The sequence below is a fragment of a genome, unplaced genomic scaffold (assembly GCF_019419815.1).
Source record: "Pyrus x bretschneideri cultivar Hongxiangsu unplaced genomic scaffold, Pyrus_bretschneideri_v1 Contig57, whole genome shotgun sequence".
Classification (NCBI taxonomy): Eukaryota; Viridiplantae; Streptophyta; class Magnoliopsida; order Rosales; family Rosaceae; genus Pyrus; species Pyrus x bretschneideri.
The window spans coordinates 1608387-1627969 of record NW_025999795.1 but is presented as its reverse complement, the minus strand read 5'-3'; the positions used below and the strand labels follow the sequence as shown (position 1 = coordinate 1627969).

Below are 19583 nucleotides of genomic sequence, written 5' to 3'. Positions count from 1 at the left end.
ATCTTCCTATCAAGTTTTGGGGGGAATGTGTTCTTACCGCTACTTATCTCATCAATCGTCTCCCTACCCGTCTTCTCCATCATAAATCCCCATTTGAGGTTCTCTTTTCGAAAACCCCATCTTATGACCACTTCCGCGTCTTTGGTTGTCTGGCATATGCCACCTCTGTCACTCCCACCACCAAATTTTCCCCTCGGGCTCATCGTTGCATTTTTCTCGGTTATCCTCATGGACAAAAGGCCTATACCCTTTACGATCTCGACAATCACCGCATTTTCACTAGTCGAGACGTCATCTTTCACGAAAGTACTTTCCCTTATGCCGTTTCTCACCCTCCTATCCCATCCTCTTCGCCTACCCTACCCATCCCACCCCCTCTGGACTTTACATATAACCCACCCCTTCCTGCCCGGACGCCTCACCCTCCTCCACCTTCCTCCCCTTCCACGCCTCCCACAGATTCCCTTGCTGCCCCATTACCCGTTCCTCCCCATGCCCCTGCCCTCTCGGCATCCCCTCCTTCCCCCCCCCCGCTACTTCCTTACCTTTCACCCTTTTACCCACGGACATCCCTACCCCCCCCCCCCACTACCTACCAATCCTCCCCTTCCCCGCACCTCTTCCCGTGCCCATAAACCTCCATCCTATTTAAAAGACTACGTTTGCTCGCAGGGGATTCTGCCATCCCACCCATCTTCGACTTCGCAACCCGGTTCTACACAAGGTACGCGATATCCACTTTGTAATTTTCTCTCTTATCACCGTTATTCTCCCAGGCATTTTTCTTACATTAACTCTGTCAGTCGGGCTGTGGAGCCTTCCTCCTTTGCCGAGTCTGCCACTGACCCCAATTGGCAACGTGCTATGACTGAGGAGCTTCAAGCTTTACATGCTAATGGTACTTGGACTTTAACTTCCTTGCCCCCTGGCAAAATTCCCATTGGTTGTAAGTGGGTGTACAAACTCAAGCACAATTCCGACGACTCTATTGACCGCTACAAAGCTCGTTTGGTTGCTAAAGGCTTCACTCAGGCTGAAGGTATTGATTATCATGACACTTTTTCTCCTACTGCTAAGATGATTACGGTGCGTTGTCTTCTTGCTCTTGCTGCTAGTCAGTCTTTGTCTCTTCATCAGCTTGATGTTAATAATGCTTTCTTACATGGTGACTTACATGAAGAAATCTATATGTCTCCTCCTCCTGGTCTTCGGCGACAGGGGGAGAATCTTGTGTGTCGCCTTCACAAGTCACTTTATGGTCTTAAGCAGGCTTCTCGCCAATGGTTTGCCAAATTCACTAGTGCCATCATTTCTGCCGGTTTTCAACAATCCAAAGCTGACTATTCATTGTTCACTAAAAAGTCTGGTATTTCTTTCACAGCTTTGCTCATTTATGTGGATGATATTGTGATTACAGGCAATGATGCTAGTGCCATTAATTCTCTGAAGTCTTTTCTCCGTGATCATTTTCGGATAAAAGACCTTGGTGATTTAAAATATTTTTTGGGTATTGAGGTTTCTCGTTCCAAACAAGGGATTTATATTTCTCAACGCAAGTATGCATTAGAGATTCTCAAGGACTATGGTTTTTTGGGAGCACGACCCATTGCTTTTCCTATGGATGACACAAAATTATCTGAAAAATGAGAACTTCTCAAGGATCCTGAAAAGTATCGACGATTAGTAGGTTGGTTAATATATCTCACTATCACTCGGCCGGATATCACCTATTCTGTGCATGTTCTAAGCCGTTTTATGCACGAGCCAAGGATATCTCATATGGATGCTGCGCTTCGTATTGTTCGTTATTTGAAGGCTACTCCAGGTCAAGGTTTATTATTTCGTTCTGACAACCAGATCAAGTTAACTGCGTTTTGTGATTCTGATTGGGCAGGTTGCCCTATCACTCGCCGTTCGACTACTGGGTATTGTGTATTCTTGGGCGGTTCTTTGATTTCTTGGCGGACGAAACGACAGAAAACCGTTTCGCTCTCTTCAGCAGAGGCGGAATATAGGGCCATGGCAGGTGCTTGTTGCGAGATAGTTTGGCTTCGTTTTTTGTTGAAGGATTTGAACATTTCTTTGGATGGTCCTTCCATTTTATTTTGTGATAATCAAGCAGCGTTACATATAGTTGCCAATCCTGTTTTTCATGAACGAACTCGTCACATTGAGATGGATTGTCACTTTATACGAGATAAGATTGTAGATGGCACAATAGAGACCAAGCATGTGGGTACGGCACAACAGTTGGCAGACTTGTTTACCAAACCTCTTAGGAAAGAAAAGTTTTCGGGTATGTTACGCAAGTTGGGAGTTCTTGACATCCACTCTCCAACTTGAGGGGGAGTGTTAGACAAATAAGGAATATGGTTGGAGTCCTTGTGTAATTGTATATAATATTATTATTGGAAGAATAAGCCGTCCTACAGCCGTCAAGCCGTCCTACAGCCGTCAAGCCGTCCTACAGCCGTCAAGCCGTCCTACAGCTGTCCTACCTTGTCCTACCTACACACTAGCCGTCCTACAGCCGTCCTACCTTGTCCTACCTACACACTAGGACGGCTACCTTGTCCTACCTACACATTTGTATCATGTATATATATCCTTGTAATCTTGTAGAGAAAGATAATGAAAAAATAAGCATTCTCTTCCATTTGCATTCTCTTCCATAAGCATTCTCTTCTCTCCATTTTTCCACATTCATGTATCAATAACAAATATAATTTTTAGCCTACATACCTTTTTCTACAAGTCCGGCTTCACGCTTGTTCCGTTTGCCGCGATTCAGCCGTTACATCGTTATTATCGTGGGAAGATGCTCGGTTGGCCTAGCTCACATACTATGTTACTTCTCTAATGTTGTTTGCATAACAGCCTATGGGCCCTGGCTGATATGTTGGCTAAGGAGTCGAAGGTCAGGTGGGGTAATTGGATAGGTTATATCCTTATCCCCTTCACCATTGCTCTACAAGATGACCCGTTGGATTACGTTCGCGGAGCCAAGGCTGTTGTTGATCGAAAACAACCCTCCCTCGAAGCTTTCTTTGTGATCGTAACCAAAATAATAGGAGCTAAGATACCAACACTCCCTCCATTTCATCCAACATATTTTCGATTTGAGGGAGCGAAAACTAGAATATCTTATATATCGCACACATAATTCTCCTTGATCACAAAGTTGTCTCTGAAAATTTACCAAGTCAACTACAATTCAAAGAAAACCATGAACAACTGCTTCTGTTTTGGACTTGTTTATGTTCAATAATGTTGCTTCTTATGCTGCAGGCATTGCATATGCATTGGCAAATCTACGGGGATGAAATGATAATTTCCTTAAAACCGTTGATCCAAACGCAATACCTGATCCTGAGAAGCTGTTGGACGATTTAGAGGAATCGCTTAAACTCATTTGTCACGCTGTCGTGGAAAGAGGGCTCACTGCGGAAGTTGTCTAGCGCGAACGGTGGCGTGCAGTTTACTGTGACTAGAGAGTAGAATCAGCAGAGGATCTAAGCTTTCTGATATGCGCATGGTTATTGCCTTTCTGGAGGTGTTTGTGGACACAAGTGCAAACACAGCTCAAACAGCTGCATGGGAAATGTGATTCTCCTTGCTTTTGCACGCCAGGTAGTCGGCTCAACTCAGGTGCGATGTTTTTCTTTTAGTTAGTTGATTGTGCATTCATTCTCGTGTTATCGTTGATCGCTTAGAATACCGTCACTGTAATATCCCAGTTGCTTGGAAGTGTTTTGTCTTCTTTTTGTTGTATGCTTTGGTTGAATGTAGTGAAGGAGAGCTTCTCTCTGTTATATACAAAACCATTACACAGTGAAATGAAACCTAAATTTCTCACTTTTACTTGAGTATTATGGGATTTGAACTGCTTCTATAAGAAGCACTTATAAGTGTTTTTTTTCTTTCTAGAAGTGCTTCTAAAATAAGCATTTGGAAAAGTTTCTTCAAAACGTACTTCTATAAATGTCAAAGAGTTTAATATTTACTTTAAAATTAGAGGCATAATAATAATTCAATTCCAATTTAATTTACACTCACTTTCCCTCCAACTTCATACTTTTTCTTATTTTAATGAATCGAATTAGAATTCTAATTGACGTTAGAAAATAGTCATTCCGTACTTATTCACCTTAATTCTTTCCTAAAAATGGTTTCCTATACGGTTTTTTGATAAACTATTATGAACACACCAACTGCAACAAATAAAAACTAAAAATTAAAATTTGGTAAGTTAGTATTGAGTAAGAACATAATGGTAAACAATACCACCGTGAACTTCTATGTTTAAGATATATTTAATGATATATTTGACTGCATTATAATAAAAATAGAAAGTCTAATGATTACCTTTCATAATTTTTGAATAAATCATACACGACACACCGCTAAACGAAATTAACGTTGTCACATGAAGCTCATCTGAGTCATACTGAAACGAATAAATCTGTTAAGTTGAGGGGTGTCGCCGTTTTAATAGGTCATTTACTTTTTACTAATTTATTTACTTTCCCACTTTCCTTTTTTGGGTGTTGTGTAAGAACGAGTTCATAGAAAGACCAAGCCAAAGCCCAAAAAAGACTTTCCGGACCCGGATCCGATGAACTCGTCAAGGGTATTATCGTCATAAAAGGAACACTATAAATACCTACACACTCGAAAATTCGAAATCGAAAGACTCCGCTTAAAGTCTCAAATTTTGATCGAATCCATGGCGATAATCTCTGACATTCAGGAAGAGCAAAGGGCGCCCGAGAGGAAGCCTTCGAAGGCGTCGCCGTCGTCGAAAGAGTATACCTTCACCGCGAAGATTGATCGCAGGAACCCCCTTGATTTAGTGGAGAAGACGTTGGAATTTATTGCTCGGGAGAGCGATTTCTTCAAGAGGGAGTCGTCGGAGAGGGAGGTCTTTGCGCTGGCGCGCCGCTTCAGGGATAAGGAGAGGAAGAAGGAGGAGGAGGAGAGGAAGAAGAGGAGGCAGGAGGAGGAAGAGAGGAGGAAGAAGGAGGAGGCGGAGAAGAGGGCGGAGGCGGAGCTGAGGGGGGAAGGTGATAAAGGATGAAACTGAGGAGGAGGAAAATGGCTTAAAAAGTATCAAATATTTTATCTTTTGCTTCATATTTGATTCGAATTCTACTTTCTTTGTGCATATAGTATGATATATCTTAAATTTCAATTCTTTTGTCCATAAATTCCTAAATTTTGCTCTTTGAGAGTAATTGGAAGGTGGGATAGTGTGTTTTTGTTATGTGAAAGATAAATTACTAACATAGTTTGAATATTTTAACCAATTCGACAGTGAGTTTTCGTGTAAACTTTGATATGATTGTTCATCAATGCCTGTTGGGATACAAGTGTTTTTGGATGTGTGTAATTTATAATCTTGCTTTCGCTATTTAACACTAATCTATGTGAACAGATCCAAACAAAGGGAATGGACTGGATTTGGAGAAGTACTCGTGGACGCAGAGCCTTCAGGAGATTAATGTCGTTGTCCATGTGCCGCCTGGAACTAAATCTAGCTTTGTTGTGTGCGAGATCAAGAAGAATCATCTGAAGGTTGGACTGAAGGGGCAGCCTCCGATCATTGATGTAAGTTTCATTTGGATGAGTTATCGACTTTTGTGATGAACATATTGTCTATGATTCAGTAGGGGAGTGTGAATGTAATCGAAAATAAGGAAGATGGTTGTTCATCTGACTGATCTGAGACAACGGATGCTTGTCCAGTAGACAATGCCTTTTGTTCTGCCAGTTTGTTTCGTTTAGATTGTAATATCCCTCGGCTAATGTAAACTTTAATACTTGCAGGGCGAACTTTTGCAGTCTATCAAGCCCGATGATTGTTACTGGAGCATAGGTATATTGATTGACACTGTTCAACTAATTACTTATCACTTGCTTATGTACATTGGAGCATAAATACACATTGAAATATATTTCACTTTTGTAAATAGTAAATAAATTCATAACTCATAATTACATTGTGAATTTTAAACACGTCGGAATGCCTGTAGGGTTCCATGGTTATGAGTTTCACTTCCACACACAGCTTTTAGGACGTAGTGTCTTTTAAGTGCGTGTATCATGTTTTTGTGATTTCCTAATTATAATCCATGGGTTTGAGCATCTGAGCTGTTTGAATTTGTAATATCCATGCTAATTGCAGAGGATCAGAGTGCTGTCTCAATTCTTCTGACCAAGCACAACCAAATGGAGTGGTGGAAGTGTCTGGTGAAAGGTGATCCTGAGATCGACACTCACAAGGTTGAGCCTGAGCCCAGCAAATTGTCTGAACTGGATTCTGAAATGCGCCGGACTGTTGAAAAGATGATGGTAATTCTCCCACTTCTGCCTTTTTCTGTATTTTGTTTTCACTGCTAATTGTTTTTAACCTAGGAACATCTGTGAAAGGCAGTTCACTCGCCATGATGTTTCCAAGTAGAGACTATCATTCATTGCTGTTTGGTCCTCCACGAGTTTATATGTTCACCATTCATGTTCACGTCGCTGCTATTTGTACGTTTTGATTATTCATAGTTACTGAGAGGTGTATGTTTTGATTTTACAGTTTGATCAGAGACAGAAGCAGTTGGGGCTCCCCACTAGCGAGGAGATTGAAAAAGAAGAAATGTTAAAGAAGCTCATGTCTGAGGTAATATCTTGAGGCTCTTCTAGGCCCTAGTCATTCAATCAAGAAATTTACTTACATTGTTTATATACCGTTCTGTTGCAGCATCCGGAGATGGATTTCTCAAGGGCCAAGAGAAAGTAAATCTGAGCTATTCGGTTCACGGACATTGTTTAATAACTTTGTATTCATTGATCAGAAGGGAGAGGATAAAAAACACATTTTCATTCAGCTACTGCTTAATGTTGAGTTCAAAAACAAATTGATGTCATCGGTGTGTGATCTTTTTACGGGTGGTTAGGACGTCCAATTTGTTTCGAACGCTGTTAATACTGTGGGATCTGTTTCATTTATTGATTCAAGTTTTAGTATAACTTTTTCTCCTGCACATTTTATCGTTCGAGTTTGGTTTGTTGCTTGAAGTGGTTTCTACTTTTTTCTTGTTTGCATCTCTAGCCCCGAAATAAGGCCTTCCGGTGACATTCGGAGCCCAACCCCAAACAATGAGGCTAAGACCGAACTATTTTGGGCCAAGCCTATTGGAGTTCAACTTAAAATACCATTAGTAAGGGTTTTGTAGTTCAAGCGGCCTATGTGGATTGTAACGTCTTGTGGCTGTATTTCGACCTAAATTCTAAATTTTTACACTTTGTGCTTGATTGGTTTGTGATACTATTACATTAGTGTTCGCTTAAAAGTTAAGTTTTTATATCGACGGTCATGTTTTGTTCTCTATTTGTGTCCATTAACTTGTACTTTCTTTGCAGTGACATCAAACCTAACTTTGCCATTTGGCATTGAAAACTTGCGGCGTATACACCTTAAAATTGGGGATAAAAGCTTACCTATAACGAGATATCAATGACTTTATCTCTAATTATTCACAATTATGAATCAACACTCTAACATTCTCATTGTAAGTAAACGAGCGAGAGACGTAGTCAAAATTGTTCGACCTAGTCCCACGCTCAATCATCCTTGGCTTGGGATGTGCACAGTTCAACCAGAGGGCACCACAAGCTGCCACGTGTCCATAAATGCCACCTGGGTCACTCTCGGCTGCCCCTTTCCATAAAAAGGTTGTGGGATCCCCCCACAAATTGTCCCGTTGTGAGGGAGGGAGGGAGGTCGCATAACCCTATAGCCCTAGAAAAGGACCCCTTTGTTTTATCCGCTATTCCAGAACAAACCCGAATCCCTTTTGGATTTGGGAGGGACACTCACTGACTCGCTCAGGATTTGTTCCTCGCAGCAATCACATTTAAATGATCCTCTCTCTCTGTAGCGTTGTGCATCTTTTCTTTGGACTACGATGCATGCTTTGTTCCGTCATCGTTTGACATGGTTTACGCGTTACTAGTTATCGAAAGAGTTAATCTCTCTGTCACTTAAAACCCTTAATTGCTAACCTGCGCCTTTGTTAATATCGAAAGATAGGCATTACAGATCGTGTTACAATTCTAAATTGGTTTAATTAGGGTTAATGCCACTATCATTTGGTTTATTATTATTCCCATTTGCAAACACAGGCTTTTGATTGTTTTGCTAGCTAGTGTGATGGCCGGGGCTAGTGGCAGTCGTTTTCGGCCGACTCTTTGTCTTAAAAGAATAAGAAAAAAGGGATTTAATTAAGTTGCCCAATCTTTGTTTAGTTTATGTGCGTTGGGATACGTTGAGGCTTCTTTCTTTAAGCTGCCCATATTTAACCCTTTTAGTTGAAAATTCAACATGATCCGAAAGCGATGCATTCTTCCTCTTCCAACAGTTTCGCAGGCAAGAGACAATCGATTTACTTCTACATTAATTAGCATTTAGACTAGTTTGGATGGTAGGGTTTTGGTCAATGAATCAAAGGGTGATGCTAGGGTATTAGAAACAGTTTCATGACTACAATTTATAGTCTGATCCGATCCTGGTTATTGAACTAACAGATACATTTTTGTGAAAGTAGCTAGCGAGGGCATCCTTTACTGCAAAGTTGCATACACATGTGAAGGAGAAAACAAGACTAGAAAGTTCATTATTTGTTTATGCGTTCAAACTAGTCTCGTTAAAACTCAAATAATTGTATATTTCGTCATAAAATTGGCTAGAAAAGAGCATTTCTTTAGGAGTCATTTAATAACCATTTCGTTTTCAATTTTCACTTTAAAAACTAAAATCCTGTTTGGTAACTACTTTCAAGTTTACGGTTTTCAAAAAATGAAAATTGAAACTGCTTTCTCGAGTATGCAAATTTTGGCCTTGAGTTTTTACTTTTTGGTTTTCAATTAAAAAAAAAATGAAAACTAAAAACGGAATGGTTATTTCAAACAACCTCTTAATAAAATAACATATTAGAGGAAAAGAAAACTCATATAACCTTTATTTTTTGTTTGAAAAATTGGATCATTATTTTTCAAATCCCAATTGCTAAAATAATTAGTTTTTCAATATGTCGTCAATATATGATGACCATCTTGTCCATCTTTGGTCGATATATATTGTCAATCTTTAATCGCTTTATCGTTAAATATTTGATCAATATTCAAACAATTGAAATTAACTTCTGATTATTTTAGCCTTTTTTTTTAAAGTCCAAAAACCATTTGTTCGATTACCTAAAAGAAAAGAAAAACCATTTTGTTCTTCTTCCAAAAACTCAAGTTATTTTCATACACGAACTGTTAGATATTCCACAAGTGGAACAAGACACATATAACTTTGCATAAGACTCCAAATGGCTCAATAATGCGAACTGACACCTTATCTCTCTCGATCGCAAAGGACAACATGTCAATGGGAGGGAATTAGGTCAAAACTACATATATATAGTTAATTTTCCAAACTCTCTTACATAATAACAATATGGCATGCATGTATCGATGGTAAATGATGTATTGCATTCCTTTGCATGCCTGGTTGTCATGGATCCAACGAAGGCCTACTGGGGATAAATGACCTCACTGAATTAATTTGTTTATTAAGCTGCATACTATAGTTATATATGTGCATTATCCTTGAAGAAGTTATGTCATTCAAATCGAAAAACTTCTCTTCCGCCTCTCATTTATTATGTTTTTCTCATCACTTTGCCACTTTCCATTACTACACTGAATTTTTTATAATATTGAAAAACGTGATACATCATCATTTGAAATCATTTTGCTATTATCTATTGGGTTTAAGTCATACTATAATAATGTTTTCTTAGTTGTTTTCCGGGTTGCTTTCACTAGAAGAAATTTCTTTTTCCGTCTTTGCTTGGTTGTTAGGTTTTAGTATCTTCTTCTGAAAGTGGGATGGTCACGAACCCTATTAGGGTTGTTTTTATATGCAGTATAAAGGAACTTGTACTGCAAATAATTCGAGTAAGACAACGTGTTCTACACAATGGAATGGTGCTACTTTTTCTGAAAGTGAGGAGGTACTCTGAATTGTAACCTAAATTGAAACCCATTATTGGTGACAGTGATATGAACTGATCACACATACAGTTTCTAAAAATTTGATCAAAAGATTCAAAACTCACTAAAACCTTATAATGCTTCAAAGTATCTTATACATAATTATGAAAAATTATAGATGTAATCGGGATCGATACATATCTCCAAATGAGTGTTTCACTGATCGAGTGAAATATGGAATCTCTCCCGAAAACTATTAACTACATGTCTGCAAAAGTGGGTCCTAGCTTCCAATGTTTAAAGGGCTTTACAGTATGGACATAATTACAAAAGCAATATGAAACTGAATATTATATGCAGGATGTAACCCTCGCCAACCAGACGACCTTGACATGTTGGTAACTGAGCACCACAAATATGTATACTAGGAAATAATAAAGTCAAATGAGCGGGAATATGCATAATTTCCTCTAATTTGGAATGATTTTCTGAGTGTGGAACTGGACAGATTTAATTATCTTCCAAGTTATACTATGCACTTTAGCTTAATTTTTTATTAGCAAGAAAAAAATAAATATAATACTTGCATTCTCTCTTGGGGACGAGTTCATTCTTCTTTACGAATAACGTATTGACCGTACAAATTTCATAATTGGAACTCTTCAATTTCTTAATCTTTATTTGAAGATCACTCCTATAAAAAATTATTTCGATCATTGAAGTGTACAGAGCAACGATGTAGGTACCAAGTAACATATTCATGATGACTCGTTCATATACACCGTTCATTTACTTGATATGTTTAGATGATAAAACGATCTCATATTTAAATGATTTTTTGTAAGAGTCACATTCAAACGAAGATTGATAAATTGAACAATTCCAATCGTTGAGTTTATTCAATTAAAATACGTTATACACAAATCGAGAAGATATGTGCTTCCCCACATGAAGGATGCAAATATTATTCGAAAAGAAAACTTATGAAAGTGACCGTACCTCTACCACATCTTCCAAAATTTGAGATATATAATTAATTCAACATAATAAAGGTCACATTTACTAGTGCATCTCCCCTGGCTTTTTGCCCTTTCAGATCGTCCCTCCTTCTCAATGCCCTAGCATCCATGATCCATCCAAGGCATTCTACGTACTAATCGTGCTGGAAAATTTTGAGAAAAGGATGCGTGAACACAAATATACAATGGTAGCTAGGGATGAGACTTAAAAAGAAAATCCAATTAATAATTAGCGAGTAAAAAAGAAAAAATTCAAATGAACGTACCATTGCAAGTTAATTAATTTTAAGTGCAATTGGAAAAGAGTGTTTGTTTTCAACGAGCGGAAACCAAACAAAATTACATGATAAAATGATATGTCCAAAGCAAAAAAACATATATGATAAGTACATATCTCTTAACTTTGTTTTTCCACTGACTCACTTATGCTTGTATTGGACGATGGTCCTATCACTTGCCGTATTATGACCAATTCCAAATTACTAATATTGCACATTGACGTAGACATTTAAGAAAATTGAAAAGTTAGTATTGTATACAACTCTTAAACTAGCTAGCTAGTAGTATATATTGAGAAAATCTTGAATGTCGGTACGAATACCTTCATCATACGGATTCTTGTCGTTGAATACTTGAATTATGTTTCCTTATACTATAGGTCAACTCAATTGTAATTGTAATTTAGATTCCTGCCACATATAGGTCATGTAATATCCTATATCATTTAGGAAGGTTTAACAAAACATTCCGGTATTGTTTACTTTTAACGAAAAACCACATTTATACATTTATTTGGTACTATTCACTCTACCTTTAAAAAAGACTTTCCATTAAAATGAAAGTTTTTTTGGACTTTTCGTAATTTTCTTTATAATTTAAACATTGTACGCTCAATCCAGAAATAATATTTCTACATGGTATCCGCCTACTAGGTTCTAGGGTTTGTCTCACCAACGCCTTCAAATCCTTTCTCGGTTTAGTTCCCTTTGTCTCATCTTTCATCATGCCATCTTCTTCTTCTACTCACATAAAAATACGTGAAAACACATATGATTACAAAGCAGAATCTCTCGTAATCAAGAGTAAAGATTAACTAAATCAGAGGCAAGTTGCTAGACTGCATGCCGAAGTCCAATTTTTCGGCTTTATCTGCTAAACCAAATTGAAACCAAATACGACTACACTGCCAAGTTGCAACACTTTTTTTCTTTGTTATACTGACTGAAGACCTACTATATTCATGAAGTGAAGTACACAAATCCGCGTGATCTGCCTTTCACATCCGAATTTGAGCATTTGATTAGGACATCCATTTGATTACAATTTAAAGAGATTATATTTTTACTGAAAATATGACTTTAACCCTTCAAATTCAATTTTTTTCCATATAAAACCCGACATAATTTATTTACCAAAAAAAAAACCTAGTGGCTAGGATCCACCTAAGTGAATTCATTAATTACATATTACTTCACACATTTTACATTTTTTAGATGCCTAAAATATCCCTATTGCATATTTGATGTGCACAATTAATTATATGTAGATTGTAAGCAGACAGTTAATGATTTTGCAAAAAGAAAAATAAGACATTAATCTTAAAAAATTCATTGCATATTAATATCAAATATGAGAATTGTTGGCTTAATTCTATACATCTGGCATTAAGAGTTCATATATATATAATAATACATAAAAAAAAGAAGTAATTTACCTACCATGTACAAAAATGTTACTTGATTCAAAATGCGTGTATATATATATATATATATGCGCGTGTGTGTGTGTCTATTTATAGACCATATTAATTTACCTACCTACTATTTGAAATGTTCATTTCCAATGATGCAAAATATTGTATACCAACAACAAAATATTGCGTAAACTTAGGAATTGGATCATGCTTTTGATTTTATCTTTTACCCACCAACAATCATATACATATTACTTTATATATTTTTACCAAAAAAACGTCCCTAATAGGCTAATAGATGTAATAATACATGAAAAATAATTTACCTACCATGTATACAAAAATGTTATTTGATTCAAAATATATAATCTAGGTTTTCTAAATATATATATATATATATATATATATAATCTAGGTGTAGTATATATATTTTTTTATATAATTGGAACAAATTAATTTACCTACCTTCAAATTATTTCCAATAATTTACCTACAAAAATTATACCCCATGTGTAATATAATATATTTTTTTCACTAATACATGGAGAATAATTTACGCATAACAAGAAGAAATATAATTTGATGTATTATATTGAAAAATATTATGTCATACCTATATTTATACAACAATAAAATGTGCCTAATATATGTAACAATACATGAAAAATAATTTACCTACAAGTTAGAGAAGTGTTATTTGATTCAAAATATATAATACGGATTTAGTATAATTTTTTTTAATAATTGGAACAAATTAATTTACTTCCCAATTAATGCAAAATATATATATCACAAAAAAGGTAAATTTTTGGTATGATATGGATACAAATAATGCAATACAACAATTTATATATTTTATTTCACTTTTTCTACAACTTTTAATTTAGAATAAATTTAGGGATTTGGGAAAGTGGCATGGGTGTAAATAAATTGTATTAGTAGGTCAATAATGTTCCGATGTGCCTGCAGATTTTAAATTTAGACTTTTATTGGACGTTTATATGTATATATGAATTTTTATCTAGGAATCATAAATTGTAAGGACTAAAATCTAAAGCACCCTTTGGCTCGATATATCCTTCCTTCCTCTCTTTTTCTCTTCAGGAACTCTTCACAACAACCAGACATATCACTTCAGGGTTTACATCCAAAAGAATCCAAAAGCGCCTTCGACTGAGGACCCCATTGATACCAAAGCAATTCCAATTGCAATTGGTGAAGGAAGACAAAATTCCATTAGCTACCTGACAATCCTCTCCAACTGTGTTTTTCACGAACCCCTCCCACCCATCTATTTCCATATTCGCACCGTCGCCTTGTAATTTTCTACCATGCACAAGTTTCAACTCAAAACTTACAAAACCCTAATTCTGCCAAATATTTAGTACTTGCAATGACAAGATTTTGTCGCATTTACAGTCTAATTTGTAGATCTGTAATTGTTTCCTCTCCTGCAGTTTTAAAAATCCCCATTCATCTCTTTATTTATACTTGTAATTTTGACCACTACGTTTTTCACCTCAAAACTTATAAATCACTAGAGGTGGTTGAATCCTATTTCAGTTTTGAAAAATAATTTTTGCACACAAATTTTCTCATTTTACATGCTCGTATTTATTTTTTGAATCCTATTTCAGTTTTAAACACTTATCTCAATTTTTACTACCTTTTTTTATCGCAGCATGCATGCATTCATGCATCAGCATGATGAAGTGAAATGTAAGGATTCACGATCAGTTGACTTTCATGAGGCACCTATATATTCATCTAAAGCTTGTACTATTTGCTATTTAGCAATGTGATTTGAATCAGATTAACAGAAATGGAAACCAAAGTATAGATTCTCAAGCGCACCGCTTGTTTCCCGAGAAAGGGGAATAATTAGGGTTTTGAGAAAGAGGAATAATTAGTGTGTTCAGAAAAAAAAGTCGTGTAGCTTAAAGATGCTAATACAAAATGACCAAGTTCACTTCACCTCTCTTTCCTCTCAAGTCAACTTCAGCAGTTGCAGAGTTCGTGTCTTCATATATACTTGACTTATGCGCTATATAACAATAAATAAAAACATGGAAAAAATTAGCCGACCCATATATATGTATGTGTTGCGCAGCCATATGTACAATCATTTCCCGTGATAACTGGCAAAGCCAAAGACATTATTTCATTCTTTGTCTGCTAAAGTGTGTCCACTACCAAATTTCAGCTGCCAAGTGTACCGATCCAAATGCGCCAAATGGAAGCGAGCGATTCATGCAATCTATCTATCTCCCATGACATGGACATGCAAAGGAATGAGCTAGCTAGCAAAGTGTGAGCACCTTAAAGCCTTTTGTTAAGGAGGTTCCTTGCCAGCTATGGTAAGTTTATATATGGCTCGAGAGCTTCCCATTTACATTTTCTTTTTTTCCCAATGTGGGGGAGTTTAAGGTTTTATGTACATTCCTTGGTTGAAATTCCCCTCTAATTAAGCACTTTTCGTAGAAGCTGCTTCTTACATTTATAACTTTACAGCCCGACTCCATATTTGTCACATAGAATTTTCTTTCAAACTTGAAAGCTATTTGACTGAACAATTATTTAAACTACACGTGTGAAAAAGAAATTCCATTTTTAGTGGGTTATTCCTATTCCTATTTGGGTTTCACTTTCCCACTTCCTTTTAATAACACACACTTCAGTTCCAGTTTGATACAACTAGAAGCTACATGCTATGCCTATATATGTCACTATATCCATATATATCTTTTTTTCCCAGGCATTGTTAATTACAGCTAATCAAAAGTAGGTTTCCCTTTTTTTAAGGGTTTTCTTTTCATCGATCTCTTTCTAAAATGAACAAAACTTATATACAACCTTATGCATATAACTTACATCAATATACTTATATGTATCATGTGTGTTATAGGCACAAGGTTGTATATAAATCGGTATCATGACAGAATCTCTCACACTAAAAGTGCTTGGGACCGCAAGTGAAGTACCACTTTGTTAATAAAGAAATCATCAATGTATACTTGTCAAGAAGAACAATCCTCTGTATAAATGTGGGAGTAATCAGGATTTTCCTTTTTCCCACCAGAAAACAACTATTCAAATAATTATAAGGCTATTTGTAGTAAAGGTTCCTAATCTATTCCACGGGTTTAGTTTTCGTTTTTGAACTCTACTAATAGTTTCTTCCGTCCTCGAATTATGTCATTTGTTGCACTAATAGTCATTTTCATTAACTTCAACAATATTTCCGTTAAGTTGAGGGATAAAATAGGAATTTCATCCAAATAAGAAAATACTTTTTTTTTTTTAAAGAGAAACACGTGGCTCCTCAAGAATTGAGGAGGAACCCTCCTTAAAATACCTCGTGACCTATTCACATAATTTCGTGCTTATTATGACAGAACTCTTTAATGATTGATTAAACAATCTTAGTTTTTACTGATGTTTTGCAGAGATGATCTTTATATAGTGATTTATAATATAAACGACACCGATTATAATCACGAAATTTTGTGAATATGTCACCAAGTATTTTGAGGAGGAACTCCTCCTTAACCTTATGGAGCCAAGCTCTTCTCTTTTTTAAATAAATTAGTTTTTTTCTGTATGAAAATATCACTATACCCTTAAATTTTACGGAAAATAAGATTGGAATTAACAGAAGGACCACTTATGCAACGCATAATTAAGTTGAAGGACGGAAGAAACTAATATAAGAATTCAAGGACAAAAACTAAACATGAGGTAAAATTCAGAGACATTTGCTACCACCCATCCTAATTATAAGGATGGTAATTTACTTTGTTCTAATATTAATTCTGCATTTTCATTTCATACATCAGGCTTATTCTTTATGCTTTGAATTTGAGGAAAGGACTAAATTTCAGTTGACGCTTTAACATGATTTTTCCCCATAAATTCCAAATTGCAGTGTGAACGAATAGAAGTCTCTACATCGAAAGAGAATTTGAATATTTGATCAAATTGGAGGACGTGCAGAATCTATCTTCAAACCTTTTAGTTTTACAGCTAATAAGTCATTTTCCTAACAATTTATATATTTTCCGATGACTGTTGGCTTCAATATTAGATGACATATTTTATGCTTGGAACTACTATACTTAACTTGTTTGGCATTGACTACAATCTAATGATATTCTTTTTTATTTATAAGTGGAAAATTTTAAATTCGACTCTAGTGAATGACGAGTTCAATATCAGACTATTATGACTAACTTATTGTGTAGCTTAAAACCAAATCTCTCACCTCACAGTCTATACAATATATGCATAAAACGTGGAAAGGGTAATGCTAAATAGACAATCTATTTAAATCATATTTAGTAAACTATATGACGTGATTTTTTATGATTGCATTATTATTTAATTATTGATTAACGTACTTATTTGCTATTAGTAATACATTATATAGTTTGCAAATATAATCTAACAAGTTGATCTATCTAGTATTATTCAACGTAAAATTGTTTGTCCTCTTTCCCTATTTTTCAACACATTATGATAACATCCTGGGTTGATAAGCTAGTGCTGATATTTGTGTTTTTACAACAGTATTATATTCTGTCCTCGCACATATCTAAATCAAATGTCAATAATTACAGGCAAAACTAGTCGATTATGTGACACTAGCTAGCTAATCCCAAGACTACCTTTCTATTATATATATATATTTATTATTAGCTCAAGCGACTACTCTTTCTTTCAAACTTTTCGTCGATCCAAATTTCAGATCGATAGTGACTTTGATGAGCTTACATATGGTTGAGCATTGAGCACATAACCTTACCTACAAGTGTACTGTATATCCCGTTATGTATATCCAACAATATATGGTTGCATGTGTATGGGCTTTTGTTGTGTATTTTCAAATAATATTGTTTTCGTTTATGTACGGGAAAATTTGTAATCAACTCTTTGTCAATGATTAAAAATAGGATAATACGACGTACATATTCTCTCATGTGCAAATACGATATCTTGATTAAATAAAATGAATGATTGAAACTGTTTAATTTATTACTCTTCATTAAGATCAATCCTACAAAAAAAAAAAATTATTTGAATTGAAGATCATTTAATCCTTCAAATGTATTAAATAGGATAATACGACAAATATATTCTCTCAATTTCTAATCAGATATCTTGACTAAATAAAATGAATGATTGAAACCATTTAATTTATTACTCTTCATTAAGATCAATCCTACAAAAAAAATTATTTGAATTGAAGATCATTTAATCCTTCAAACGTATTAAATAGGATAATACGACGTACATATTATCTCATTTGCTAATAAGATATCTTGATTAAATAAAATGAATGATTGAAACCATTTAATTTATTACTCTTCATTAAGATCAATCCCACAAAAAAAATAATTGAATTGAAGATCATTTAATTCTTCAAACGTATTAAATAAATGAACAATTCATCATGAATATATTATAGTATCTACACCATCTATTTGTTTTATACATTTGAAATTATAACCTTAAAAATGATATCAACTTTAATATTTAACGATAAAATAAACACAAAATTAGAGTTAGTTTTAGAAAGTCTGTAAGGTGGTCCTTCAATCCCCCAACAGTTTGTACAAAAAAAACAAGTGGATTGTTTTTACCAAATTGAATAAAGATGAAATCAAAGCAAAACATAATGACCAAACTTGCTGAAGAAAACACAATGAACAAAGTTGAAATCGAAGCAAAACACATGACCAAAAGTGCAATTTACCTGAAAAATAATTAAACATGTAAAGTTTTTTTCAAGTGTTTATGACCTTTCAAATTGTAACTTGAAGGCATTCACAAAACAAGAACTTTGAGATGATGTGTCATTTGCAACACAATCAAAACAATGTTAATTTTGCATATTGGTGTGTCATAAGACTTGTAAAAACAAAGCAAAGCAAATAAAATACAACCTTAATTAGGAAAAAGGAAACAAAAAAAGGAGCTCCCACTCAATATCTTTTTGGCAAGTGATTCCCACCTACGATTTGAAAAGTTAATTAAATTTTGTAGATAATAACTGGGGAGTGGGGACTAATCCACTATAGCTTTATGTAACTTTGGCCATCTCTAGCCAAGAGTTATAAAGTCACATTCAACCTTAAATTTGATAAAATTAGTCTCCAATCAAAGCATTAAGGGGAATTGAACTAAAAGAATCAAGTTAAATTTGGTCCTAATTTTAATCAAAACTAGAACATGTGTCCAACTAAAATTGGGTGTAAGCATCAGCGAAGTTAAATCCTTAAATTGAGTTCTACAGTGAACTCCAAAGTTGAGATTGCCAATTTGCCAAATTGGAAATTAATTAAGATGATCTTTCCAACTTCCAAGAACCAAACAGTCCAGTCCACAAAATCTCAAGAGAGTTTTTTGGCCTGGTGCAATTCACCCTCACTCTCTTGCAAATTGCAATAAATTAATAAACACAAATAGCATATCTTGCAAATTGCAATAAATTAATAAACACAAATAGCATATATCTGCAATTAAAATAATATTTTAAATAGATATTTTAAATAGTAAAAAAATAAATATTTAAAAGGGAGCATGATAAAATACATGGGGACACTGCATTATAAAAATAATTGTGTCCTTTTCTTTAATTTGTCCTTTACTATATGATATCATCATCACTCTCCCAATATTACCACTCCCCCCACTCAATAATTATTTATATAAATTCTCTCTCCATATTCTCTCTCCCTCCTCCTTCTCAACTTATAAATTGTAATCTCCAAACCCAAACCAACCTAGACTCATTTTTCCTTCCTTCTTTCTCTCTCTAGAAATTTTTGGCTACTCTGTTG

The 19583-nt window shown here is 35.2% G+C and overlaps 1 protein-coding gene across 1 annotated transcript; it reads left to right on the top strand.

Annotated features, from left to right (window-relative positions):
• The first annotated feature begins 4676 nt into the window (after positions 1-4676).
• LOC103943419 (protein BOBBER 1) lies at positions 4677-7039 on the top strand. The gene is given in 7 exon segments (XM_009353725.3): positions 4677-5061; positions 5063-5106; positions 5435-5607; positions 5827-5875; positions 6185-6351; positions 6587-6670; positions 6752-7039. Coding segments are annotated over 7 exon segments (891 nt in total). The 5' UTR covers positions 4677-4726; the 3' UTR covers positions 6791-7039.
• Positions 7040-19583: the final 12544 nt, after the last annotated feature.